Consider the following 27776-nt stretch of genomic DNA (forward strand, 5'->3'; position numbering starts at 1 on the left):
CGAGGCTGGCATTGGGGATGGGAGCAGTGCCCAGCTGCAGGAGATAAAGGGGATGCCAGGGGTGTCCTCCCCAATGCCCTTGCCAAACCCAGGGCACCCAGGGCCTGTCCGCTGCCTGGGCAGCCCCACCACGGCTCTGCCATGAGTGAGATGAGGGCTGGAGGGAATGGAGGACACTACCCACCTTGCCCAAGTATTGCCTCTACTGCCCAGGGAAGCCCAGATGCTGAAAGTCACCATGATCCTGCCTGCCACCCACAGTGTGCATCTCACAAACAAGCAAGCACATGGCATGGGGGGCTGCCCAGCATGGCGCTGGGGTCCTCTCCTCACCTCACCCACCTTGCTGCTTGCAAACCCAGGCAGACAGCACTGTGCAAACCCTCTATTCCAGTGCGTGCTGTTCCCTCCCCATGGCAAGGGTCTGCCTGTTCCAGGAGATCATTTCCCCCCCTTGACTAAACAATGAAGGCTTTTAAATACACAAACAAATAACTGATCTTTTCTTTGTGCATTAACACCCTCTGGGGCCTGGGGGAGAATCTGCTCTTTGCCAGCCCAGGATCAGCCCTGGATTAATTACCAGAGGGCTGGAGCAAAGTGCTGGGGCACAGCTGCTTTCAGGGTCTGATCACCTTGTTTGTAGGAAACAGGCTCTGAAACCTGCCTTCCCGGGTGCTCAGCCAAAAGCACCCCTCGCTCTCAAAGCCAGCCACCAGTGCCTAGTGGCCTTCTCAGCACCTTCAGCCTCCTGGGGACTGGAGCCAGGGAGGCAGCCAGAGTTCAGTGGCCGGAGCTCCCCCAGCCCCTCAGCCCTGGGTTCAGGCTGGGCTTGCCTGTACGCCGGTGGTCTTCCCCCACCCATGCCCTGCCCCAGGTGGCAGGATGCTCAGAGCCGTGCCCAGTGCCTGGCTCGCTGCTGGGCAGCCTGCTGGCTGGGTGCCTTCTCTGTAACCTTCTTCCAAAGGACTGCAGTGATCGTGGAGGTGGACAGAGGATGGAAAAAGAAGTTTGCAGCTCTTTGCTCTCCAGTTCACCCACATTTTTATGAACACAGCCACAGTTTAGCATTGACGATGATGCAGCTGCTCCAACCAGTTTTCTGATGAGCCTGAGCCCCATCACCCTCTGGAAGGAAGGACCTTTCCTGTGTCCCCTGTTGCTCCCACAGCTGTATCCAGCTCCTGTCTCCTTTGCCTCTTCTGAGTCTTTATCCTCTGTTCAGTGAATTTCAGGGAGTCCTTCCAGGTGATTAGACAGTCAGTTTTTATTGTAGTGGGAGAACCCCAGAGATGCCTCAAGGCTTTTCTGTCCTTTCCAGCCTGATCTCTGAGGCTGACAGACATTAGCCACATGGGGCAGAGTGGACATCACCCCAGGAATCCCCCTCAGACCAGTGGCACCCTCTGAAAGCAAACAGTTTGAAAGAAGATGGTTCTGATGCAAGGACCTCAGGTCAATCTAGGCCTGTCCAGTCCCACACTGCAAAAGGCTTGTGCCAGCTTGATCTCACCAGACCAGATGAAGAAGTCTTCTCCTGGGCACCCCACCCAAGGGGACAGTCCAGGAATGAAAAAGAGAGCAAGAAAGCTTGTGGAGGTAGTTGCAATGCAGAAACTGGGAACTGCTGACCCTGCTCCGGAGGGTGGAATAGCTGTGGCAACTCCTGTCCCTCTAGAGAGGACACTGTGATGAGGTGGCCTGTCCCATACATCTGGTGTCCCTCCAGGAGAGCTCTGGGACCAGGGCAGTAGCTGCCACTGCAGACAAGGCTTCCTTCAGGCTTCCTTAAGGCTTCCGTCCACCGCAGCCTCCGGCTTCTGTGAGCCAAATGGTGCAAACCGAGCACCCTGTGTTGCCCTTCAGGAGGGTATCAGCAGCCCAGTTGGGATTTGCTCTGTAGGAGGCAGGTTTTTCGTCTGGATGCATTTCAGTGATGCTGAGCCCTGCCAAGCAGTGCCTGAGAGCAGCGATTTGCCCATGATAGCACAAAAGGAAATGTGACAGAGTAAATAAAGTTGCTCCCTGGATTGGAAAGGAATCAAAAGGTTTCCAGAAGTTCATTCAATTAATGGCCCAGAAAACTGCAGAGAGCTGCATTTTGCTCTGAAGATACTTTAAAAAGAGCAGAAAACCCTGCCTACCTCTTCTGCCTTTTTCTAGCCCAGCTCTGCCATAGCTGGGAAGATGTTCTTAGCAGAAAACACTTGTTCCTGGAGATGGCCCAGAACAGGTTTGCAGAAGTATGCGGCAAGAGAGAACCAGTTCTTCACAGGGAACAATGAACGTTGCTTCCTGGAGTTACATATTAGTTGGGAGCAGCAAGAATTTGAGCAGGTGAATGGAAGTGGTCTGACAAAATCTTTGGCTAGTGGGAATCAGTCAATATTTATTTAACTGCAGCATGTAGAGACAAACCCAAGAAGAGGTTTTTCAGAAAGTTTTTCCTGTAGTGCAGCCTGGGTAACTCCTTGTAGCATGGGCTGAGCTTTTATGAAATAGATGCCTGAGGATGAGGAGAAAATGGATGGGCAGCACAGTGCTGCTTGACCGAGCAGGCGAGGGATGGTTCATGCACGGTTATCTCCAGCCACAGCTCCAGGGCTCAATGCTGGCTGTGCCTGCGGTGGTGAACAACCCAAGCTGCCATAAATGCAGGGACTGCAGGTTAGCTCAGCTTTGGCAGGGGTGGGCAAACTCCCTCCTGCAGCACAAGAGGACTGGCTTCCTTTGAGGGACAGCAGCTCCGTGCAGGGTTAGAGCGTTTTGGGATTGAGTTGCAGCTGCAGGACTCATGGCTGCAGGAGCAAGGCTGCTCTCTGAGCGGTCTCCTCCCAGGGTGGGTGTAGGAAGAGCTTCCTTGGTCGAATGAAAGCGCCGAGCAGTTTATATGGAACTCTCAGGTCATCTCCCTGGGGAGGAATGGTAAAACCAGCACCCGTGTCCTGAAAGACACCAATAGACGCTGAGTGATTGTGTCTGGGATCTGGGAAAGGAGCCCAGACATCACGGCTGGACAGGAATAGCACTGGATTAGGAAAGGCTCCTTCCCCCAGTGTACCTTCCTTGCTGAGCCCTGGCTGGTGATGCTGATCCCCTGGAAAGCATCCCACAAAGGACAACACTTCAAAGCATCCCAGCATGTGGCAGTTTAGCCTATGCCCCCCTCTACTGAAAGAAACTCCCACACTTCGCAGAGCCCTTCACATCTCCGAGCAGGGGCAGCTCAGTCCACCCAGACTGTGGTGCAGGGGAGGGTCTGGCATCCCCTGCCCAACTTTGTACTGTGAACTTCATCAAGCTTTGGCTGGCCTACAGCTTTGGAGGGTACGTGGCAGTTTAAAGCTTTTCTCCAAGATCTGCAAATGCTCCCCAGCAGCAGGCAGCAGCTGGAGATGCTCCTGTGCGGTCCCATCCGTGAGGGCTGTGCGGCAGGCACGGGGAGCAGCAGCGCTGGGGTCTGACCTGCGCAGCAGCAGCTGCCAGTGCTGGCTCACACCGCTGTAAAACCATTGCAACAGGTTTAGCAAGCGAGAGCTGGCTTGGACTCGCGCTTGCACCGAAGGGAAGCTGAAGGGCTCCCAGCAGCGGTGCCCCGGGGACAGCTTATCTGTCTGCTCCTCCACCGACCTGACCCGATGCAGTCGCTGCGCTGCCTGCCTTGCGCAGCAGCTCCTTCCCCGGCACGAGCGGGTGACAAAGACGAGTTGAGCTGAGGTTGGTACAGCTGAGGAAAACGCTGGCTAGGACTGGTCAGGTATAAAAAATAATACAAACCAAAACAAATAACTATGAGAGCTGCCCAGGAGATTCTGGTTGATGGTGCAGCACCATGGGGCAGTGAGGAGCAGCAGTCCACTCCAAGGGTGCCACGGTACTGGCACCCACAGTCCATATTTCATCTGAAGAGGGACAAGAGGGACACGAGGTACCAAGGCTTGGCTGGGCAGACCAGCAGAAGCCACCTCATCCCGCAGACCCTCTCCAGGGCTCTGCCTCTTTTATCTGGTGACCAGCTGTCACCAGGAGAGACACACCAGAGCATCACTGCCAGGCAGCCTGGGAGAGACTGAGCCTTACTGGCTTGTGTGCACTCAGGGTGCTGTAATACACACACTCAGCTCGAGGGCCGTGCAATGCGGTTGGAAGGGTCTTTCCTTGCACTGACAGACACAGACACACCAGTACGTATTTGGGTTCCCTCTCCCCAGGTGAGCACAGGCTCCAGCCGGGGCTGCTGAGCCATGGCATGGCTGCAAATAACGCAGCAACCCCTTGCAAGAGTCCATGAGGGCAAGAGGGATGTGGAGGAGCCAAATTTCTCTACCTGCCTTCATGGAGCCTTGCAGATGCAGACTGGCACGTGTTGGAAAGGCCATTGTTGGACCAGAGAGGGGTCCTCCCGGCTTCTTCTCCTGCACCCCCAGAGCGCTCCAGCATGGAAAGGGATGGAAAGTTTTGTAACCCCTAACAGGCCCCAAGCAGGTTTTGAAACCAAGAAAAACAAGGTGGGGAGGACATTTTCAGCTGCTTCTTGCTGGTGTCCTGGGAATCCCTCTATCCTTGTGGTTCAGGGGTTCATGCCAGGACTTGGGGGTTCAGGCTGGGTTAAAACCAGGCTGTAGCAGCCAGCTTGGGAGCAGGTTGGGATTCAAGGTATTTCCTTCATGCTGACAGGGGAGGCTGGGATGGGGACTGATGACTCTGAAGCCCCTGAGCCTTCAGTGTTCATGGTGGCCCAGACGCTGCAAACCCTGCAATGCAGGGAGCAGGGGCTTTGCCATCCCCGATGCTGCTGCATGCAGAGCAGCAGAGCTTGAATTATCCTGTGTCAGAGCACCGTAAGTAAACAGTTCCTTTTTGGTGCTGACTTCTGTTGCTACCTGCTATTCCGGTTGAATGAAGAAAAAAAAAAAAAAAGAAGAAAAAACACAACTACTTTTGTTGCTGCAACACCGGGCTCCAGCCAGGGAACTCCCAGCCCTGGGACTGCACACACGTGCCCGGGCAGCTCTGAGTGGCTGCACGGCCGGAGCCGTTTCCTCCCCTGGAAACACCAAGGTCTCAGCAGAACCACATCTGAGTGAGAAATAACCAGTTTTACCATCTCTGGCATGGTTTGGGTGAAAGCCCTTTCAGCATTCCCTCTCAGCGAAGGGGCAAAGCCGCAGCGCGTTTGCTCACGTCTGCTTCTTGCAGCTTTCCTGCGCCCTGCTCAGCAGTGTAAAGCTGAGCTGGTTCGATAGTATCCATGTGCCTAATACCTACTGTGAAAATAGGAAGGTTTGGGGCTTTTTGTACGGTTTCAAACTCACTGTGAGCAGTGAGAGTCCTCAGACAGTTATTAGTCTCCTTACTGCTCATTAAGGACAGGGAAGTGCTGCTGCTGCCTTTGAGCGAGGGATGGGCGATGGCAGTTTGTCCCAGTGGGATGTCATTTGCTCCTCATGGTGCAAGGAAGCACCAGAAGCATCTCAGGGTACGTGCTGAACTGGTGGCCTGGCTAATATCCAGATGCAGGCACGAAGCTGACGTCCCCGTGGGAACCTGGGGTATCAGCCCCTGTGGCCCATAAGCCCTCAGCCGTGTTTCCAGGAAGGCATGGTGGAAGTTCACAGGGGAATAGATACGTGTGCTTGCAGACACCAGTGGTCACCTGCTTCCTTCCACAGCTCAATCATTTATACCCCAGAGGACGGGGGGTAGTGTTAGCGCAATTCCCAGCAGCTGCTGCGCAAACCTGCAGATTGCACCAAGGATGATTGCAGTTAATGTGAAGTGAGATACGACACAATTTAACATCCTCAGGGAGAGGTATGCAACACGGGCGTGCAGTACTTGGACAGTTTTAACTTCTGTTGAAGCCCAGGAATGAAGAAAGTGTTGCAGATGCCCTGTGGCAGGGTGCCTGGCAGCAGAGCCTGCTGGGCGGGTTTGCTGGGGGGTGCTGACCTTTGAGATGCAGGAGAAACATTTCCTCTTTGAACTGCTCTGCAGAGATAATGAATTTTGTAATGGATTTCCTGTTCTTTTTATAGAACAGGGGAAGCTGGCAGATCGAGTCTAAGCTTGCTTTAGCCAGAGTTGGACATAAGTATGTTTGCTGCATAACCTGACACAGAAAACTGATGGTTTTCTTTGGTTTGATTCAAAGCGTTACACCGGGATTCAAACAGGCTGCGGTGGTAGTAGAGAGGAATATTGGGGAGCAGTCAAGTGGTGCTTTGTGGGTGCGTGGGAATGATCCAAAGGCAAGAACTGCCCTATGATAAGATCGAAGGTCCCTCTAGCCTGGTGCTGACTCCAGCAGTGGCAGGACGAGCCCAGCCCTTTCTGCCATCTGCTCCCCACAGTCTTCTCCAGCACCCACCACTGTTATAGAGGGCAAATCCCTCTCTGGCTTCTGTTGTCTCTTTTTTGATCTGTTGTCCATGAACCTGTTTTGAACCCATGGATACCTCCTGCCTCCGCAGCCTCCCACATCAGCGGGACATAGAAGTTCACCGGTCCCACAGCACAGAGGCAGGGGTGCTCTTTTCGCCAGCCCTGTGGGGTTTTGCTGGGCCACACTAGGGCATGCATGTCATGTCAGCTCCTCGTGAAACCCTTGTGAACAACCTCCAGGATACTCTGCATCTCTGTCACCCTAAATTGCTCCAGCTCAGTCTCTCTCACTTCAAGAGAATGATGCATTTCCCAGTGCTGGGAGCTCTGCATTACACACACAAATGCAAAGTCCACCCATGTTCCCAGCAGCAATCAGGCATTTACACCCTGTGCAACAAAGTGGAGAGCTCCCACTCTGTTGCAGGACTTCCATCTGCATGTTGATCTTCAAGCTGTTAATCCAGCTTTCCCTTCGCTTAACATTTCTCTCCCTTTACCTCACTATCCCCCTACAGATCTGTGCAGCAATTGGTAAGATCCCCCTGATGAATCCCCTCTCCTCAGCCAGCTTTGCTGATCCCTGGGCTGTTGCCTTTCCCCTCACTGGGGCAGGCTCCATCCTCTCGCCAGGCACTTTCCTGTGCCACCTACGTGCTCCTTACACCTCATCAGAGGTGCCCACAGAGCACAGCCGCAGACCAGAGACCCTCACCCAGGGCACATGGCCAGCACCAAACCTGCAGCACTAGCCACACTCCTCCTCCTCCCGATGTCCTGAGGGAGCGTCCCTGCATGGTGGCCCCAGGATGCCACACGAACCCCCATCCCAAACACTTGCAGCACAGCCTCTCTTCTCCACCAGCAGGCACAAAAAAACAGACATAAGACCAGAGCAGCGATATGAAAGTTCCTGGGGAAATGTTTGCTTTAATTAAACCTAATATTCTTGTTATAAATGAGCAGTCTGGAATCCCATTAGATTCTTGGTCTTAGCGACTTCTTACCACATTAATATTTCACTGACTGTCTCCTTTCCCTGGTTGTGAGTCATGGAGAGCAGGACCCCTGCTCTCTCTCTCTGGGCCATTTGGTACTTCTAGTCCTTCCTTCACATCCCTCTGGGCTGAGCAGCCTTTGCCATAGCAGAGCTGTTTGCAGCAGGGTCCGTTTCCAGGTGCCTCCTCCAGACCGTGCAGCTTCAGGACCCCTGTCTGTGACCGGTTCTGCAGGCTGCCGCCAGCTGGGACCTGGTGATGCTCTTCACGTTGCTCGGTGATTTCCCCTGCGTGAGTGCTGATGTTTGCTCTTCTGACTGCAGCTGCCCCCTGAGCAGAAGTTTTGGGTGAGCACCCACTGCCCACGGCAGCTAAATCAACAGAGACTGCTGCCTGGTGCCAAGTCAGGGTTGCAAGAACAAGCAAAGCATTGCATGGCTTGATGAATGGCTGAGGAACAAACAGAGGTTTACTGGGTCCAGTGCCAGATCATACACCTTGCACACTCCATTCACAAACCTGGCACCCGCCTGGCTGGGGACACACGTGTCTGCACCACCCAGGAAACACAACTCAGGGCCAGGCTGGGCTCAGGGCAAAGGGACCTGTGTTGCTCGAATGCTTGTGATCCCACTGTGCCAGCTGCCAGGCTGGAAGCTGCCTCCTCAAGCTCTCCCAGCACTGGTGGAGGGGATGTCCAGGCAGATGGCACTGGCCAGCCTTTGTCACATACTGGCAGGAGCCTGGCAGCAGATGTGGGATACTGGGTTAAAGAAAGCTGGGGCCTTACACGAGCTTCCTCTCACCAGCAGGTGATGCAGGTTATCATATTGCAAATTCTCTCACCGCAGCTCCTGCTGGCTTCCCCGCCTCCCACGGCATTTGGAGAGCAGTAGGGCTGCCACAGCTTCCCTGTGGAGGTGCAGACTACAAAGAGGAGCTTGGTGGGGTCTCCTCTTCTGTATTCCTCTTCTCCTTCTGATCAGCACCGACCACATCCTCGTCCTGCAGTGGGTCTTTGAGCAGCAAAGCCTCTGAGCCAGTGCTCACTGTGCTGGGGGGTCTCAGCTGCTGCCAAAGGGCTGCTGTGGGATCCAGGCTGGATCAGCACTTTGGAAAAACCAGACTCTCACCAGTACCTGAACCCAGAGCTGGGAGCTGGACATCACAGGCCTATTCATATCAACTCAGATCTTGCTGTCCAGACTGAGACTGGTTCTTCAGACTGAGAACCTGCATTTCAGATTTGTCTTTTAAAGTAAATCAGGCCTGCTGAAAACATAAAACTAAAGCAAAAGCCATGCAGAAAGGATCAGTGTTTTCCTTGGTGAATTGCCTCAGGGCACACGCTTATTAAAGACAGAAGCAGAGTGGTGGAGATAATGAACCTGTCTCTCTTGCCTGTGGTCCAGCTCTGGTTGCGTAAGGAGGCTGATGGCTGGGGTGGGTTGATGGGTGCTGCTGGCAGACAGCACTAGTGCAAATGAGCAGATGCTGCAAACCAGCTTTGCCCCTGCAGACCTAGAGGAACAGCCCTTCTTAAACACCCTCTGCCAGAGGGAGCAAAAAAGTGCTGCTTGTGATGCTGCTCGTGATGCTGCTCCTTGCCTCAATGCTCTGGAACAATAAATAAAGCCTGCAGACACCCTGCGCTGAGCAAGGAGTGAGCTCTGGTTTGCAGCCATGTCTCAGCCAGCCGCTGTAACAGGCCAGTGGCAGGGAAGTCCTGGCCATGAGCATCGTGTCTGGTCCTCCTAAGCGCTGGTGATGTGTGCTGCCCATCCTGGTGGCTCCTCGGATACAAAGTGGTCTGGAACTATGTTGTCCTGCTCCTGCTCTCCACTAACTCCAGACGAGCCATCTCTGGCCTCCGAATTTCTACATCTGAACTGGTTTTCAGTTGGCAGTGCTCACACCAGCCTTCACTCACACTTTGTAGTCGGTTGGCTCCTCTCTGCTGATGTATCTTGTAGAAGCTGCAGGATGGAGCCACTTAGGAGCTTTGCTTTTCCCAATATGTGATGTTGGGTTGCTCACTGGACAGGAGAGTGATGCAGAGAGCTCAGACCTACCTCGCTGGGCTCAGCTGCAAAATCCTACTTGCCTTTTATTCTGGGATTGCTTGGATGAAATAAAAAGTTCTTTTTCACATTGAAGACTGGTACAGTATGTTTCACCTGTAGGGAAGAGACTTACTGGAATTAAATCCTCTAGGAGAATAGAAGAATGTGTTTCTTTTTATGGCTAACCAACACAGGTGGGTAGAAGTGAGTGGAGCCTTCCTGGGAAGGTCCTGGGCTGCCCTCAGCGGTTAAAGAAGAAGGACTTGAGGGTCTGCAGAAACTGTGACTTCTGTCTCTGCTTCTGCTTCTTCCGGATGATGGGGATCCAGACAAGGCCACAAACGAGGAGCATCAGTCCCAAGGACAGTAAAGCTGGGCCACACATTTTGTAGATGTCTTTGTTCTTGATTTGGATGCACGACAGGCTGGTGATGACCATCCCGAAGAGGAAGATAGCTGCTCCGACAGACACGACAATGACAGGCTTGTGGTATATGTCCCACTTGCTTCTGGATGCACTGGTCCAGACGGACTCACTCCGGGAGCTGATGCAGAGGGTGCTGGCCGTGTTACTGATCGGCAGCTCCTTGGACTGAGGTGACTTCTCACTCCCGTCAGGGCTCTTGGGGGGAATTTCCATGGTGACGGGATCTGAGACAGAGACCTGAGATGGACAAAAGAGAAAGAGCAGAGCAAGGCTAATGATGGAGGATGGATTGGCTGCTTTCTGTTTGGTCATTAATCGGTGCCAAGTCAAATGAAGGTGGAGAAGGCTTTGTGGGTCACTGCAGGGAGAGAAGAGCATCAGCTCACCAGCTTCCAGCTCCCACAGGGATTCAGTGGTGGGATGAGTAGATTTCCATTGGAAACCACTACCCTGAACCTCCCAGGGCTCCCAGCTGCTTGCAGGGGAGTAGCAGGGTGCTGCAAGCAGGGCTGGTGATGCTGGCTGATTCCCCAGACCCACTTTCCCTCCCAGATGCAAATTACACCCCCGTTACACCTTGTAGCAAGGTCATGTCTCCCTCTTGCAGGTGTGGAAACTGAGGCACAGGTGTTCCATGTCAGGGCCACTCAGTAAGAGAGCAGAAATCCCCCTCCCATGGGCTGAGTGCTTTCTTTGTGTCCCTGGGGCTGGATCTTTCTTGTTGCCATGTCCAGCCTAGATATGCCAGCCTTGTAGTAGCCACAAGGCAGGAGCTTCTTGTTCCCTCCTTAAATGCGTAGATGGGAGATGGGGAAATGCTCATCACAGAGGGAAGTTTTCCAGCTGTAAGTTGGGGCAGGCTGCTGTGGGAGGGCTCTTGAGCTCGGTAGCAGAAGCATGCTGAAATACTCTGCCTTGTGACAGCTGGGTTGGCAGTGTGGCTTTTTGGTGCATTATTTTTTCACTAACTCGAGGAGGAAATATGCTTTCCCAGAAGCAAAGTGCCTTTAGCATGGAGAAAACATTATGGTAAGTAGGAAGGGCTGAGCATTATGTTAACCGCTATTTCCTCAGGGCTCTGCTGAGGAGACAAGGCAGGAGGCTGGATCAGGGAGTGCTCCTGATGCCCGGCTGCTGGGAAGCCCAGCAGAGATGAACCTGTGCAGGTACCAGGGCTGAGGAGGGCAGGAGAGGCTGGGGATGCTTCACACCCAGGAATCAGTTGGGTTTTTTTTTGCAAAGCTAACTCCTGTTTTATCCCCCAGGTTTTCCTCCAGGGGCTCAGTGGTGTCAGAAGGGCTGGGACTGACCTGTCCTCTGCGGGTGGTTGGGGCTGTCCCCACCCTCAGGGCATGCAGCAGGACTACAGCAACGATGCCAGCCTGGAGCAGCCCAGGGCCCCTCATCGCCCTTCTGCCAGCACCACAAAGCAGAGCCCCTGGTGATTGCTGCCAGCCCCACAGCTGTCCTCGTGGAGCTCCCCCATGCAGGAGTCAAGTTCAAGCCACAGCCGTGCTGGCCTGGGCACAAGATCCCCGTGATGCTCAGATGTATGGGCAGTGCCACCAGGGCTCTGTGCCCGCTCCACTGTCAAGCACAGCTCTTCTTAAGTACCATGCAAGCTTTGAGCCTAAGTTGGCTTAGATCCAGAGCAAGTAATTTAAAACCCTGCTTCAGCCCTCGTTTGGCACACACAGCACTGCGGGCTGTGTGTTTGCTCAGTTCAGCCCTGCCTACACCCAGACCCACTGGTGGCCCATGGGATGGCTCACCAGGAGGTGCACAGCATGGGTGATACCAGGCTGGATTTGTATCTTGTGTGTGTTGCGAAAAGGCCTGTAGCTGCCGTGGGCAACAACGAGGTGTAGATGAGATAAACATGAAGCCCAGCAGCCCCAGCTCTTTTCCTGTTGCTGCTGATCAGTGTGAGAGTGTGGTACACACCAAGAAAGTGCTGCTGCACGGAGGCTGCAAGGCTGGCACAGCTCCAGAGGCACCGTCTTAAGGAAACCTGCCTGGGCTACACTGAGCCCAGTGCCCGTCTAGGGATGCTGATGCACCATCTAGGGTGCCAGCCAGCACCTCCCTTGCTCTTTCACCTGTGTCCCCTGCCAAGGTTTGTGGTCTATTCTGCAAAGAAGCAGATGTAATTGTTCAATTTAGTCCCCCCAGCACAGACACTGTTGCAGAAATGCAGATCTGGTGGTATTAATGTATTTTGTGATGTTTCAGGTTTGCCAGGCTTAGACCAATATTCAAAATATGAAAACCAAGAGCAGTGGTCGTTATCTGCATCCCTCCTGTCCTCAGCTTTCACCCCCTGCTGTTGAACAAGGCAAGACACAGCAGAGGAGGGGACATGTTTCTGCCATCCTTATATATCTCCTACAGCACTTGATCAGGGATGATCAAGCACTTGACAAGGCAGGTAAGTCTGGTCATAGCAGCAAGTTCTGGTTTCTGTTTCTTTTGAGCTGGTGATCCTATCTCTGCAAGCTGGACTGATTGCAATGCAGCATGCTGACCCCTTGGCTTTGGAGAAGCATGAACTGCTGTGAGATGTTGTTTTGATGGCTACAGCTGTGTTAGACATGCGGGTGCTCAGGTACAACTTCCCCTGCTGTCAGCTTCAGTGATGGAGCTCACCTCACCGCTCTTAAGCTGTGGCTCCTGAGGCAAAACCCAAACACTGCCAACAATGTCCAGCGTTCTGCGGAGACGCTGAGGCTGGCTGTGCAAGGGCCAAATTCTTTGCTCTGCTTCCACCTATACAACCTGCCCAGGAGTCAGTCCAGTCCTTCAGAAAAACCCACCAGCTCCAGTTTTGCAGAGATGAGCCCAGATCCTGGGTACCTCCTCTCTCGGCTGGTGCGTGCAGCCCTTGCTCACAGCGTTGCTGGTTGTGATCCCACTCTTCTAGCTCAAATCTTCTGCAAGGCTCTTCCTGAAACTTCATCCTAGGTATTTCATCTTATGGCATGTCTTGGCTTTATCTTTGTAACATCCATTTGGAGAGGTTTTATGATCAAGCCACTGTATAATTTTAATTTGGCTTTGTAGTTGGAAATATGCTTTCTTCTCTGGAATAATGCCAAGATCTCATATCTCAGCAGTCTAGTGCAGTCTGTCCCGTCCCATCTTTCGGACACCCCATTCCCTGCTTGCCTGTGTGCTGCCGCCCTGCCTCCACATCGATGGGTACTTCCAGCTCTGCAAAGCACCTTCCTCTTAATTTTGCAGAGCATTAATGTCAGGTTCCTGCAGAAACCATCATCTTCCTTTCATTTACACTAAAGTGCATTTTTCTCCCCCCTTTTATTTTCTGGCAGAACTACTCCTCTCACCACAATTCCCAGACACTGATCAATTTTCTGGCACTTCCCGGCAGAGCATGCTTTTTCTGGTCACACTTTCCCCCGCTGTTAGCTAGTGAAGGATTTCACTCCCTGCAAGTGTCTGGGAGTTGGTTTGTGAGCAGTGCATGTGTCTGCAGCTCTTGGGAGAGCTAATGCGATTTCAGTTCCTGCTCTGCCCATGCTCCATCCCTAATTCATCACAGATGTGCTCATATTTGAAGATGCAATGGTTGTACTGAGCAGCCTGGAAGGATAATGCTATCAGATTTCTTCCAATTTTCTAAATCATTATTGTTGTAAGGAGAGCATCCGCAGATGACTGTTTGCTGGCTTGAAAATGCCTCCAGAGCACATCTCAGATTTCATGTCTGGTGTTGTGCTGCCGCTGCCTCTGAAATCTTGGGCAGCTGTTGGCAGTGGAGCTAATACTGGGGTCTTTCTTTCTCCCCTTTGTAAGGAAGAGCCTCCTGTGATTCTATTCCTCCTCCCTTTGCTCTTTCAGTGCTCTGTGTGGTGATGTTTGCTTTCTGAGCTGGGAAATATGCTGGGCCCTGTTTGTTAGTGCTGCTGGGGACCCCGGTGCCAAAGCGGCACAGCACACACCTGGGTATCTCCTGGACCTTGGGGACATTATGTAGTGGTGCTGAGGAGAGAGCTTTTGACACACACACTTCCCCCACCTGTCCCCAACCCAGCCATCTAAGATCTAGATACTGCCCCACTAAAGCCACAAGCTGTTCCGCAGAGAGAGACCCCAGACCCTCCCCACTGCCCCATGGTTATCTGGGGTTTCCGGTGGCATCCAGATGGCTTGGGATGGTCCCCTGGCAAATGGCAGCATCAGGTGCTCTGCAAAGTCTTGGGGTAAGACCCAAAGGGTTTGCTTGGCCTTCAGCCAGAAGGTGTGTCCTGCCTGCCACCCCAATGGGTGGGCAGCAACGTCTTCCATGGGGGTCCCAGCTGGGAGGAAACCATAACGTTGGTGAATGGAGGAAAAACGGATAAGTGCTTTTTGGGGCATGGCTTTTCCTGCTGCTCTGGGGTGTCTCAGTCTGACTCTAATTGGTCCTGACGTTCAACCCCAGTACAGAACCGCCTGAGATGACAGTCGTGGGTCCCTGTTTGCCAGGAGAAGGGGTTAGCTGCTCTAGAGGACTCATGTGTGACCGTGGGATGGGTGGGAGAGGAGACTGCTGCACTAACAGACATACACATGCATGCACTTTGCAGAAACTTTTTGTTAGATGTTTAAACCTGGCCAAACGTAGTTGAGAACGGCTATCAATCAGGTTCGAAGTGGATAGGGCTGAGATGTATACCCAGTGAGGCAGTGTGCCTGAGGTCCTCAAACCAAACCAGCTGGGAACTGGGGAGCTGTTTCCCGGTGGAGATGGGGGACCTGCCCTGCCCACACCTGTCCCACAAAGAGCATCCCCACAGCCGCACGGGTGGCTTGCACAGGGGACTTGCACACAGGGAGGTGCTGGCGGGGGACAAGACCCTGTTCCTTGTGTGGGTGTCGGGGCAGGGAATCCCCTGGGAAGGGACCGAGCGCTGGGAGATCACTCACCATGCAGTGCCTCTGTCGTCCCGGCTGTCACGTCACTGGTGTGTAGTGGTTTGCTGTGGGAGGTGAGCCGGCTGGTTGCACTGGACATGCCCTGAGCACACTGTGGAGGGACCCGGCCACCAGCTCCTGCAGGCACAAGAGGAGCGGCTCGCAGTATCCAGCTTTCTGTTGCTGTGTGTCAGCACCAAGAGGGCTGGATCCTGCTGGGCTGAGCAGACTCAGCTCTGGGAGAAGACGGGGAGAGTGGTGTTCATGCCAGGCATGAGTGCTAAAGCCCCATCCTTTCTCCTGCCATCCCCACAGCCCTGCTCACCTCGGAGCAAGGAGGGGGCTGGCAGTGGCTACGTGGGCAGCCATCCCTGCAGGCTGACTAGCTCAGCTCTGAGACCAGGGGTGGAGAAATAAGGCGAAGTGTTAGAGAATTTCATGTAATTGAGATGGAGCCAGTGTCCATTTGCTGGTGTAGTGGAGGTGGGTTGGGCCCAGCCACCTGCATCCTTTGGGAGCAGCTTTCCAGCATCATCCAGAGTTTAGATGGTCCCAGCAACCCGCTCAGGGTCTTGCTGAGCAGACCACCTGCAAGTCCCTTTTTGGGGCTCAGCAAGAGGATGACCCCCAGTCTTGCCCTGATGTATCCCCTCTCCCTTTCCATCACCCCCCAGAACCAAACCCATGGAAATCCATCCTACTTACGTGGCGAGTGGTGAGGGACGTTTGCCCACCCCACCAGCAGTGGGACAGGCTGCAGCAGAAGGTCCCGCACTCCTAAGCCAGCCTCACCCCAAGCCCCACATCGCTCTGGATGTTGCCTATTGGGCTCTGTTGAGCCTAATAAACAATGGAGCGCATCCCAGCTCTGATGATCTCACCAGCCTATCATTATATTGTTTAACTCTTTGTTTCCCTGCCTTGGGCCCCTGCAAACCTGACTTCAGGCAGCTTGCCTGGGAGGGCTTTATAAAAGGCCACAGTCTGGGAGGCAGCTCAGTGGCGTGGCAGGAGAGGCAGGGTGAGCTGGTGCTTGGGGCAGGGATCCAGGACTGGGAGCTGTTGCTGGTCCAGACTTGGAACACCAGCAAGTTCCTGAAACATCTCTGGACTGTAGTTTCTGCATTGTCAAAGCAGGGGATCATAGTCAGTGTCTGCAAAGCACTTTGAGGCTCCTTGGTGGGACGTTAGAGGGATGCAGGATACTAGCAATTAGCTATTAATTAACATCCTGAGTCCATTATAAGGAGGGGGATGGAAGAGGGAGGTGGTTCTGGCATATTGCCTCCTTTCACAAACTCTCAGCCAAACTTTAATACCTTCTTACACCAGTGTGAACCCACGTTGCTGCAGGGAAGGGATCCAGCCTGACACAGACATTACCAGAGTCCAGGGCCAGGTGCCAGCATCAGTGGGGCTACCTCCATCCCAGTGGGCTGTTTGCTGGTTTGGTGCAGTAACTAATGATATCTAAGCTGCACCACAGACCCGGCCAGGGAGCGAGACGAGGTGGGATGGACAAGCAGCTGTGGAGCTCTCAGCTCAGGCAGGAAGCCCGGGGGCTGTTTGTCAAGGTAAGGTCCTTCAGCTCAGCTTTGTAGACCCTTGGCCAACAGTAGGTAGACATAGGACAGGTTATGGAGCTTTTCGGTAAGGGGCAGCTGGGGCAGCAGGCTCACAGCCGGGGCAGAGAGGGGCAGAAGTGGGATGAGCTCAGCATCCTGTTTTGTGGTCTGTCCTCACATCTTGATGGGAGGTGGTGGGCGAGTTAGCTGAGCACAACGGCCAAGCCCTGGGGTAACAGGGTGAGCTCCATTGACCTGGGAACCAGCAGCCAAAGGAGCCAGGTGTTTTGGGGGTGTTCAGGGAGTATTTATTTGAACAAACGAAAAGATTCTTTAGAACTGGGAGAGTTGAGTGGATTTGGGTTCCCTAGTGCAGGTCCAAGGGGGTAAGTCATTTGGCCTAAAGGAGCAGTTTGGGTTAAAAAAAAAAAAAAGAAAAAAAGAGGGGGGAAAGCTTCTTTTCGGCACCTGCAGCAGGATGCATTTCACACCCTGGTTCTGCACCATTTCCAGGCTGAACCGAGCTGCTTCTGCCCTGTTGGGGAGCATCCAGCCTGCTACCCCATGCTGTGGCTGTATTCATTTCAGCCACCCCCAAACTTACCCCATGCTCCTGGCACCTCCTTCCTGCCCCAAGGACTGAGCCGTGGTGGCAGTGAGCAGGCAGGGGTCAGGTCACAGGCAGGAGTGCGTTTTGAACATGATGCCTCATTTATGCCAAGGTAACCTGAACAAGGCACGAGGGGCCAAACATTTACCTGGGATCGCTCCTGCACCCCCCCGCCCCGCGCCCCCCCCCCCCCCCCCGCCTCCAGGGCTGGGGTGCATCCCTCCAGGGCTGGGGTATGGTCCATGGGCTGGAGTCTGCCCCATGGGATCATCTGTGGTCTGAGTGAACAGGGAATCCCTCCTGGGCTGTCCCTCATGCAGATGATGCTGGGGGTGCATTTCCCACCCCAGCCGGGTCTTCTCCCCCCCCCGCCCCCAGCCTGCAGCCTCCCTGCCTCTCCGCTGTTGCCGTGGATGCTTGCTGCCACCTCGCGGGGCCGTGGGTTGCCAGCAGCCTTAGGGACTCCGTGGGACAAGGGACAGGCTGTCCCTGAGCCCCCCAGCGACAGAGCATCCCCCAGCAGCTCTCCCTGCCCGCGGACACATGCACACGGCATGGGGCTCGCAGAGATGCGTCCCTGCAGCTGGAGCCGGGGGACATGTCGCATCACTGTCCCCACGGGGGCAGAGGGGGCTCCAAGAACCTTAGCAGCGCAGGTGATGGAAAAGCCACAGTGATTTGGCTTGCGAAGATGTCTGGGCACAGTGCTGGGGGAGGTGGCTCTGCACGTACAACCCTGCGGGGCTGTCAGCTGCAGTGCATCCCTCCGGGGACCCATGTGCCCTGTGCTGCCCACCGTGGCTTGGCCACCAGCTCCCTGGCAGGCACAAAAGGTGAAGGATTTAATTCACCTGCCAGACCCTTTGGACAGTGAGATATGATTGCCACCCTATGCAGTGGCAGCAAATGAAAGCCCGGTGAAGGTCTTCTCCAAGCGGCATCATTGCACTACAGCAAGAGGTGGGGAAAAGCATGTTGCTTTTGGCTTTAGCTGTCGTAGTGTCACAGAGCTCCTGTGGGCTCTTAGTCAGGATCCCGGCCCTGGACAGACATCCCTGGGAGGTCGCAAGGATACAGGACAACCAGCTGCAGGCATTCAAAGAAGGCACTGAAAGCAAATTGTGAATAAAGCTGATCCCCTCGTCTTCTACAGGGCCAGTGTGTGGTGTGGGTGGCAGTCCAAACCTTCTGCCCCAGGCTCAGGTGTGTGTGTGGGCATGAGGGGTCTGTTCACAGACACCCTTGACTCAAAGCAGCCGTTACCTACTTTGATCAGTGCTGGTGGGCTCCATGGGCCCCAACAAGCCCATCCTGGGGTTTGTAAAACTGACAGAGGCAGACTGTAGGGACTGGCTGCCAGGGCAGGGCACGTTCCTGTTCACATCCCAGCTCTGCCCCAAACAACATGAGAAAGTCTCTTAATCTGGGTCAAACAAAGAAACCCAAGGCTTTTCCTTCCTGTTGCTCCATAGAACAGAACAAGGACCTTCTTGGCAGATGCCTGGGCAAGGAGGAAAGGAAAGCTGCTCTGCTCCTGGCTCTCTGCTGTGCATCCTATCTGAGGCAGGACATGGGGTACCCTCACCACTCTCCCCGCAGCTCTGTCCTCAATGAGAGCATATTTATGCTGCTAAAAAAGCATCTGTCCTGGCACAACCGTTTCTGGTGAGAGAGACCACCACTTTCTTATGGATGTGGAACTGTTACAGGGTATGGCCAGGACGAAGCCCCATGCTGGATGAGCTGTGCTCAGTAAAACAGCGCTGCTGGGGATGAGCAGGGAGCAGGTCTGTGTAGCATTTCTGGGTTTTGCAGCAGTAGATGGTGCTGTTGCCCTGTCAGGATGGTGCTGACATGTCCAGCTGCACAGGCAGGTGGAATCCAAATCGGCATCTCAGGAGTTCTGGGTCCATCCAGGCTTCTGGCAGCGGAACCTGCACCCCGAAAAGCCTTTTCCAGACCCTCTTTCCCTCTCCCCAGTACTGTCACTCAAAACCTGCCATGCAGCCGGCAGGAATAGCTTTTACAGGGCTTAGCTGTATGCAGGGCTCCACTGTGCTGGACCAGCATCCTCATCCCAAGCATCCCAGGACACAACATCCCTCTCCCAGTTGTCTCATGACAAATGGAGTTTGCACGGTCCAGAGAGTCACCAGGGAGCCCTGAGCAAGCCTGGTGGCAGCCAGTGGCCCGGTTGCACATCACCTTCCTCCCTTGGGATGCAGTTGAAGCTTTAACCTCCAGCTGCGGCATGTGCAGCAGCTCTAAGGCCTGTGCTGAGCACAGCTGGGGCACCGATTCCTGGCTGGAGCAGCTGGGCATTGGCACCTGTAGCACACCCAGGGTAAAAAGCTCTGCAGCTTCAGCACCTCTGAGCGGGAGTCCTGGTGCTGCAGGGCATGTGAGGCTGGGAGGGAGCAGCCAGCCCCTGGGCAGGTCTCACTTCATGGCACAGCTTGGCCCAGAAGTGCATGGAGGGGTTTGACCGTTGGTTTGTTTTGGTTTTTTTTTTTTTTCTTGGCTGTAGAGACAGTATCGCAGAACTCACATTATCCTGTTGGAAAATCCCGGACCTGGAAAGGGAAATAAAGCAAAGCAATGTTTTAATTCACACCACAGTGGAAAACCTAAAAGGACAATTAAAAAATTGATTTCAAGATAATTAAGGACCATTCTTCCATGAGCCATGGAAACGGGACTAGTGGTCAAATGCAGTCTGTCAAGGATGTTCAGCTCTTATCATAGTAGAAGCCATGTGAGAGGGAGCCCAGATGGGTCAATAGTCTGTCTGGTGTTTTGGTTTCTCCAATGGTGAACTTTTCCTGCAGCAAGAATTGGCAAAATCTAGGAGAAACCCCTGGTGTGGGTGGCTTAATGGCCCAGGTCAGTGCTGTGCCCATAGCTTTGAAGCTGCCTCTGTCCTGGACAAACAGGATGAACAGTCTGTGCGAACAGGGCTGTTCCCAAACAGCAGCTCATCTGCAGGCTGCCCACGTCTGCTCCGCTGGCCCCATGACTACTGAGGCCAAATCCAGCACTGTCAAACTGCAGCTGGCATTATCCTGCATGCCCTGGTTTCATGTGATCGCAGTGGTGCTGCGCTGATTTGGCCCCAAGCAAGCAAGCAGAGACACCGGACCCTGCCTGTGCCCCCTGCCAAGGCTGGGAGAGCCAGCACTGCTGTCCTCTGGGCAGAGTTTCAGATCCTCACCAACAGCATGAGCAGAGGACAGTTTGGAGAAGTTCATCAACAGCTTAATCTGCCAGTTTTAATCTGTGCTTTAACAAATAGTTGGTGCTGGGGGCTCCCTAAATGTTATTTTCCATTAAGGAGCTGAAAAGAAAATATGAACAATTGGTCTTTTCTACTATCATTCCTCCTGTGTTGTGGTTTTATGTGTGCTGTGCTCTGAAAACCTGTACAATGAGGGAAGATGCAACTCAAAACAGCTGGGAAGCATGCTGGCCTGCAGCAACCCTGGAGCCCCCAACCACTGAAAAGAGATGGCCAAGGGGGTCTGCTCAGCCTCCCAGAAAACAGCAAAGTGAGCCTGAGCCCATTTTTCAGCTCCTTTCCCTGCTCCCAAAATCCTGCTGTGGCTTCAGCCCAGATCCCTAGCCTTTGCATCAATAAAGACCAGTTTACCTGAAAATCCAGGGTGGGAAACATTGGGTTTGAAGGGATCTGGGTGCAAATAGTGGCCATGAAGCACCTTTAGGGAGGATCTGCTGGAGTCACTGTCCTCCGCAGCAGCGTGGTGGGGATGCACGCAGATGCTCGGGCTTTCACTTCTGAACCAGCTGCAGGACCTTGATCCGAGTGCAGAGGGAGCATTTGTACTTCAAATATTTTTGATTTTGCTCATGGAGGCAGGGAAAATATCTGCATCCCTCAAACCGTGCTGGCTGCTGGGTTTCCGCCTGAGCTCTCAGCCCAGCACAGGCTCTCCTCGCCTGGCTCTGGCTGCACTGTGCTGGAGCTCAGCAGCAAGCAGAGCAGGCAGCGTCTGGCTGCAGAGGTGGGGCAGGAGCAAGAAGGTGAGGGCTTTCAGCCCCCACATCCCAGGATAAAGGAGCTGGCAGCAAAACTTGGATGAGTTTTGGGCTCCTTTGTGAAGTGTTTGCAGAGCAACGAGGGGACCTGAAGCATCCTGCAGCGCTGCCCACAGGAGCTTGCTGCCCACAGCAGAGTCAGCTCTAGCTGACCACACTGGAGCTGGGCAGAAGGATGGGGAGACCTGTGTCAGACCAGGCTGTGTATGGCATGGGGGAATCCAGCCAGAAAACCTGCCAGGGGAAAGTGGCAGGGGAAAAGCCTGGCAGGAGCAGCCTGGCATTGCTGCAGAAAGGTCTTGGAGGACCGTGGGACGCCCCTACCACTGGCATCAGGTTGTGCCTGTCCTCATGGCACCAAATGCAGTAGAATGGCTGCAAGGAGAGTCAAGGCAAAGGTATCACTGGCCTGCAAGTGATGGAAGGAGGTGATGTGCTTGGGAAGGGGATGGGAGGCCCAGTCCTCTGCTCATGGGAGAACCGGGCGCAGGTCCAGGCTGTGCCCTTGGTGGAACCGAGCAGAGTGTGTGCGTGAGGGGTGCTGAGCTGTGGCAGGGTGCTGTATTCCTCAGGTTCAGGGTTTCAGATGTGCACTATGGTCCCTTAGCAGCCCGTGGGGAAGTATTCTTTATGTTTGAATTACTACAGGGGGATAGGTAACAACTCCGTAATTAGGTTTGCACCTTTGAAATCTTATATTTCTTTTACAGCTTGAATATTTATGCAATCACAGAGCTTAGTGTGTCCCAGTTCTCCGCATTATTTATTTATTTATGTTCAACAATGCCTGCAGTTGTTAAATCACAATGTTTTCAATTAAAAAAATAAAAAAATAAATCCACCTCAAGCCCGGAAACATTCTTTCCTCCTCTCCCCCAAGCTCTGAGCCCTTACCTTGGTTTCTTTCTGGTTATAAGCCCTGGGGATCTGTTAGCTCCAAATTCATGATGCGTTGTACAAATATATATAATTTGTTTCTCTAAAGGAGAAAAAAGCTCAGCCAAAATGAGAACTGGGGACTTCTCGCTGAAGAGTTTCAAACCCGGATTATGGAGTGATGGATCTCAGCCCTGGACAGATGGAGCGTTCCTGTCGGTGCAGCCAGGAGCAGGGCTGGGATCCTTGATACATTGCTGGGAAAGCTCTGTCACACTGGGCCAGCAGGAGGTCACGTCCCACCTCCCACAGAGGCACCAGTAACCTCAGCATGATAACAAATTCCAGCCACACCTGTTACCAGCATGGAGCTGGATATCAGACCTTGGGCTGTGGGGGGGTGAAGGTGATTGCCTTGATCCTCATCTATGGGGTGATAGTAGCACCGGTACAGCAGGGTGACAGGCTGGTGGGACCTGAGACAGTGCACACACACACACGCACACACTTTTGAGAGGACACGAGGTTACAGAGGAGTGGCAACAGGCTGCAGGGTTCCCTGGCAGGCTACAGTGGGTGCTCAGTGCAGGGAGGCTGTAGTCAACAAGAAGCAAAGCTGGAGGAGGATCAACCATGTCAAGACCAAGACGGATGTAGTCAGTGGTGAGAAATGGGCTTGCTTGGTCCTTCAGCTCCAGCAGGTGTAGCTCCAACCAGGGCTGAATAGGGCTACTCCATGTCTTACTCCATGCCCATGGAGTAGGACACAGCTGCCTTTTCTGCAATAAGGGAACATCAGCCATAGTGTTGTGATGTTTCTCAGCTTCCCAAGCAGACTTGTGCTTCAGGATTCCTTGGTCCCCTCCCCACCCTATCCCCCAAGGCAGGAGGCTCACCTGGTCTCACTTGTTGGCCACAGCCTCCCTTACTCTGCTCATCCACGACCATCACTTGTGCAGGGCGCAGAGCAAACAGCCAGTGAGAACGAAGAGCATTATTGTTTGGGATGATTTCTGTTTGGAAATACTTTGTACATGGATTAGGGATTAAACCAAATTTATGAGACAATTACCCACTTCAATTAGATGAGGACCTTAAAACATATTTACCCATTGCTTGCTCTTAGCTAAGTGGGCTGCAGAAGGACGTGGCTTCTTTGAAGTGTCTCATGTATTTATCTTTTCAATCGCTTTTTTAAGGATACATAGTTTATTGCTTTATTGATTGAACAGAACTTTGAATAATCAATACGGCTGTAAGAATTCACTGGGAATGACAGAATTGCAATTAAGTAGAGTATGTGGAGAGAGTGTTAACCCATCTCATTAATTAATGAGGTCACTTTTTCAAGTGTTTCATAGGAGCCTTTGGGAAGAAGATGGCAATTTATTGTAATCCCTGGAGATGCTTTTTCTCCTTCCTCCTGCAAAATTATCTCAGAATCCCTACTCTGTGCTGGTGACCTTCCTGTGTCCTCCTACAGCTTCTTTGTGCAACACAGAACAGGACCGGAGCTGAAAGGAATCGCAGCCTGTCTGGGTGTCAGGGAGTTTTCCTTGGTGCCAGCCACATCCCTGGCCCTGGGTATGCACCCGTGGGGCAGCACCGACAGGGAGCCCTCGGTCCCTTTACCCTGTCCTGGGAGATCCCCCCTTGGGCCAGGGAAGGGGCAGCGGCTGCCAGCACATCTGCAGGGTGAATGTGCGTTGTGATATTGAAAGGGCTCAAACAGTTCAGGTTATGCAAGTTTATTCATATGCTGCTTCGGAAAAAGCAGGTGCCTGGCCCGCTGCGTAGCACTATAGCAAGTCCCTAAGCACCACATCTACACGGTTTTTAAACACTTCCAGGGATGGTGATTCCACCCTGTCCCTGGACAGCTGTTCCAATGCCCGACCACTCTTTTGGTGAAGAGATTTTCCCCAAAATCCAATTTAAACCTCCCCTGGTGCAGCTTGAGGCTGGTTTTTTTTTTGTCCTGTCATGTGTTATCTGGGACAAGGTCCCCCCTGAGCCTCCTTTTCTCCAGGTTAAACACCCCCAGTGCCCCCAGCCGCCCCCCATCAGACTTGTGCCCCAGTCCCGCTGCCCATCTCTGGACACGCTCCAGCCCCTCTGCATCCCTCCCTACTGAACCCAGGGTCTGAGATGCAGCCCCACCGGTGCCAGCACAGGGGATGGTCCCTGCCCTGGTCCTGCTGGCCACGCTGTTTTGGAAACAAGCCAGGAGGCTATTGATTTCCCCCTGCTAGCCCTGCTGGTCCCGGAACATTGTGCTATACGAGTTCCAGAGTGCCAGGATCACGGAGACCTACACTTCATCTATAGCCCTGGGTAGGACTATTTTGCACATAGGGCAGACTTTGATCTGTACTCAAAGACCTCCCTTATGCCAAGCTCTCGCACTGGAAAAAAATCGTCTCCATGAGTAGGGCACCTTCTCAACCTGATGCTGGATTTGGCTTCAGAAAGATGGGACCTTGTGAACCCAGCTGTGTGTCTGGGGCTTCCACCCAAGTGTCCTGCAGCCCCTGCACAGGGCTTAAGGTGCTTTTCTGGAGAAGCCAGACCCACCACGCATGGCATGGTGTTGGTGCCCTGCTTACTGCCAGGTACAGAAGACCCAGCCCCAGCCCTACTTGGAATGTTTTTGAAATCAGATGGAACCACTTGCCAGCTCACGGGACAATCGCTTATAGGACACGGTTATGTCAGAACAATGATAACTGATTTTCCTCGTATATATTCCCTTCCCCAGACAGCGGGACTGATGTAACCAGCACAATTTCTACTGCTTTGGCAGACTGACATAATTAAAACAAGAGAGCTGCTGCGGGTTGACACACTTTAAAATGGGAAGGGCTGGCGATAATCTGAGCAACAATAAAAAAATATTTATGTAAATTTTTTATTTATTAAAATTCTTCCTGAGTGACTTCCAAGTCCCTGGTATTTATTGATGGCCATCAGAGGATTAACTAAATGTAATGGAGATTTTTGCATATATATTGTGAAGGCACACACTTCTTCCATTTGAGTGACAAGATGGGTGATAAATAGCATGTATTAAATCCATAGTGGTTGCAGAGAATCGTTCCGGCTCCTCTGGGAAATTAGCTGTGTCAAGGAAGGCAGCACTGAGGGAAAGGCAAGCAGCACACACGACGGGGGAAGGACAAGGTCTTCAGCCCTATCGATCCGTGGAGGTGCCTGTTTGTGGCCAGGAGAGGGGCAGGGCTGCTGTAGGGTCCTGGCTGGGAAGGGCATTCCCAAGGGGGGCCACAAGGACCATCCTCTGCTGGGAAGTGCCTCTTAGAGCCACGGGGTGATTCAGGTTAGGGAGGAGCACCAGTGGCTGGTTGGTCATTTTCTGGCTGCCCCTTTTTGATGCAAGCCTTATCTTTACCCTTTCCTGCTTTTCTAGAACATCACTTCCAAGTCTCATATTCCCCATGTATTTACAATGTTTTATCATCTTGGATTTCCACTTCTCCCTGCTTACTGCTTATATTTCTAGTGTGCATCAATGAGAACCATGTGAAAGCTAAAAGCAGGTCAGTGGGACAAATTAATTCTCTCTGCCCTCTGTGCTAGGACTTTATGACAAGTGGCTAATCATCTTTGATTCCTCTGGTACTCCTGATAATAACATTAGCCACGATCAACTCATTTAACTCATCTGTGGATTTAATATCTAATTCAACAGCACATGAGAAGAAAACAGGCAGAGATGTTCAGGGAGCAGTAACCCCTCTTTCATGTGCTTGCACTTTTTAAAAGCAGTTCACAATAACCTTCTGAAATTAACTTATCAGTTGTGAGAATCTGTCAGACCTCAGTCATCAGGTTTTTCTTTGGGGTCCCTGCTGATGAATAATAGAAATTCCTGCTTTCCAGTAAAGAGTGGGGCAAAGCAGCCTTTCTTGCTGCCCTAGAAATGTCTAGCTGGATTCAGGCAACCTCTCCTTCCTTGTCCATCATCTGTGGAGCAGGATGAGACCTGTTATCTGCCCATCACTAGCAGGTACCTAACTTCCCATGGACTGTAAAGCCTGTACATGCTATTACATGTAAAGAAATGCAATTTCTCTTTGTACTACAGTTCCACAACCAACACCTTCCCTGAGCAGGCTGTGTCCTGTGGAGGGGTGGTGCTGTGCCCATCTTCACTTAGTCAGATAAAGCACATGGTGGGGCTGAGATCTGCAGTCTGCACCAGGCATTCCATGACGGAGGATAACGCTAAGCCTGTTTCAGCTCCAAATGGCTCCATTGTATCTGGTTTACATAAGGAGCTATAAATACGCATCCCTGCTCTCCCGTTTGCTTGCATGCTGTTTTCCTTGTTTGCATTTTTAATTGTTGTGGCAGCTGTGGCATTTTTAAATTCAATGGTGAGATCTATGTGACTGGAACGTGCTGGGAGGATGTCTGACACAAGTCCCTTCAAGCCAGGGAGACGGCTCCCAATGTGATCAGGTCGTGGCCACTGCCCTTGCTCTTCAAGAGGAGAAGGATTTGGAAAGACAGAAGGAATGTGATCATTCAGCATAAGCAGCTGTCTCTGTCCAGACAGATCCCTGTTATGGTGTCTTTTCTTCCATTTGGGCATAAAGACTGGTCTGAGGAATCTTCTCTAGCTTGCTTCAGACCCAGGAGCCTTTTCATGCTGGGTGTTAAAGGGCTTTGCTTTGGCAGGCAGGTTCAGTCAGCAACAGGAGCACTCTGCCTCTGGTACTGGGAGCTTGACCTTTATGTGGTTTTATTTTGCAGTTGAGGAATGATGAAGAAGGCTGGATTCTGCTGAGGAGTTGTGTTTGTAACAGGTTCTGACAAGAGAGAATGTCTCCACCACATTGCCCAGAGCAATTCACGGGTACCAGGCCATGGAGGTAGTGGGCAGAAGTTTGGTTCAGGGTGGATTTGCAGCTGAGCTGAAGAGAAGAGGGCTTCTGGCTTTTGGACACTCCCTGCCTTTGCCAACACCCACATGTATGCCCCTGCTTTTCTTTCTCTGCAGCCCTACACAGAGGACATTTCAGAAGCAGCCAGGACAGTTTAGGTCAGTTTTGGAAAGAATGGAAATGAAGTTGTTTATATTGCAGCCGCTGAAGCTTTTGAGGCCACCTTGAGCTGCGTTTCCCCTAAACCCACCCCTAGAGCCCTGGCTGGGCGCTGAGCTGCAGCATCCAAAGCAGGAGCAAACAGCCCCGTGTATGTGCAGCGTTTCCTCCCTGGCTGCTGCCAGCTGAACGCTGTCCAGCCACTGCAAACAGACTGTCCCTGCAAGGTCCCCTGTCCCTCTGCTGCAGAGATGCCGGAGCCAGAAGGAAAGGCTGCATGTGGAAGCAAAGAAAACAAAAACTTCCCATCAGCAGGCGATGTCCAGCCACTTCCCGGGAAGCAGGGCTTCAGTACGCATAGCAGTTCCTCTGGAAAACAAATGCAATCGCGGATGTCTCCCTGCCTTCTTTCTCTCAGCTTTCATTGCTGTCCAGATGTCCTATGGTGTGGAACAGCCCTTTGGTCAGTTGGGGCCAGCTGTCCTGGCTGAGTCCCCTCCCAAGACCTTGCCCACCCCCAGCTGGTGAGGGGGGAGGCTGGGGGGACAGCCCTGGTGCTGTGGGTGCTGCTCAGCAGGAGCTGAAGCACCGCTGTGGTGTCAGCACCTTTCTGGCTGCTGGTACAATGCCCAGCACCGAGGGCTGCTGTGGGGAAAAGTAACTCCATCTCTGCCAGACCCAATGCGATCATTAATTAATATTCTCCTGTGACCTCTTGAGAATTGATGTGTTTAATTGGGTTTGAGCTGATGTTGAGGCTGGATGTGCAGGAGTGGGGCTTTGCTCTAAACAGACTCTTCTTGTCGTGTGTCCTCAGCTCCCC

At 52.9% G+C, this 27776-nt stretch overlaps 1 protein-coding gene across 1 annotated transcript; it reads right to left on the reverse strand.

Annotated features, from left to right (window-relative positions):
* Positions 1 to 3461: 3461 nt before the first annotated feature.
* On the reverse strand, positions 3462 to 27776 carry PIRT (phosphoinositide interacting regulator of transient receptor potential channels). Its single transcript, XM_080367607.1, has 3 exons — positions 15492 to 27776; positions 14799 to 14924; positions 3462 to 10109 (listed from the first exon to the last, which is right to left on the reverse strand). Exons 2-3 carry the CDS (start codon positions 14799 to 14801, stop codon positions 9687 to 9689), a joined length of 426 nt encoding a protein of 141 aa, XP_080223733.1. The 5' UTR covers positions 14802 to 14924; positions 15492 to 27776; the 3' UTR covers positions 3462 to 9686.

The sequence above is a fragment of the Falco punctatus genome (genome assembly GCF_963210335.1).
Source record: "Falco punctatus genome assembly, chromosome: 1".
Taxonomy (NCBI): Eukaryota; Metazoa; Chordata; class Aves; order Falconiformes; family Falconidae; genus Falco; species Falco punctatus.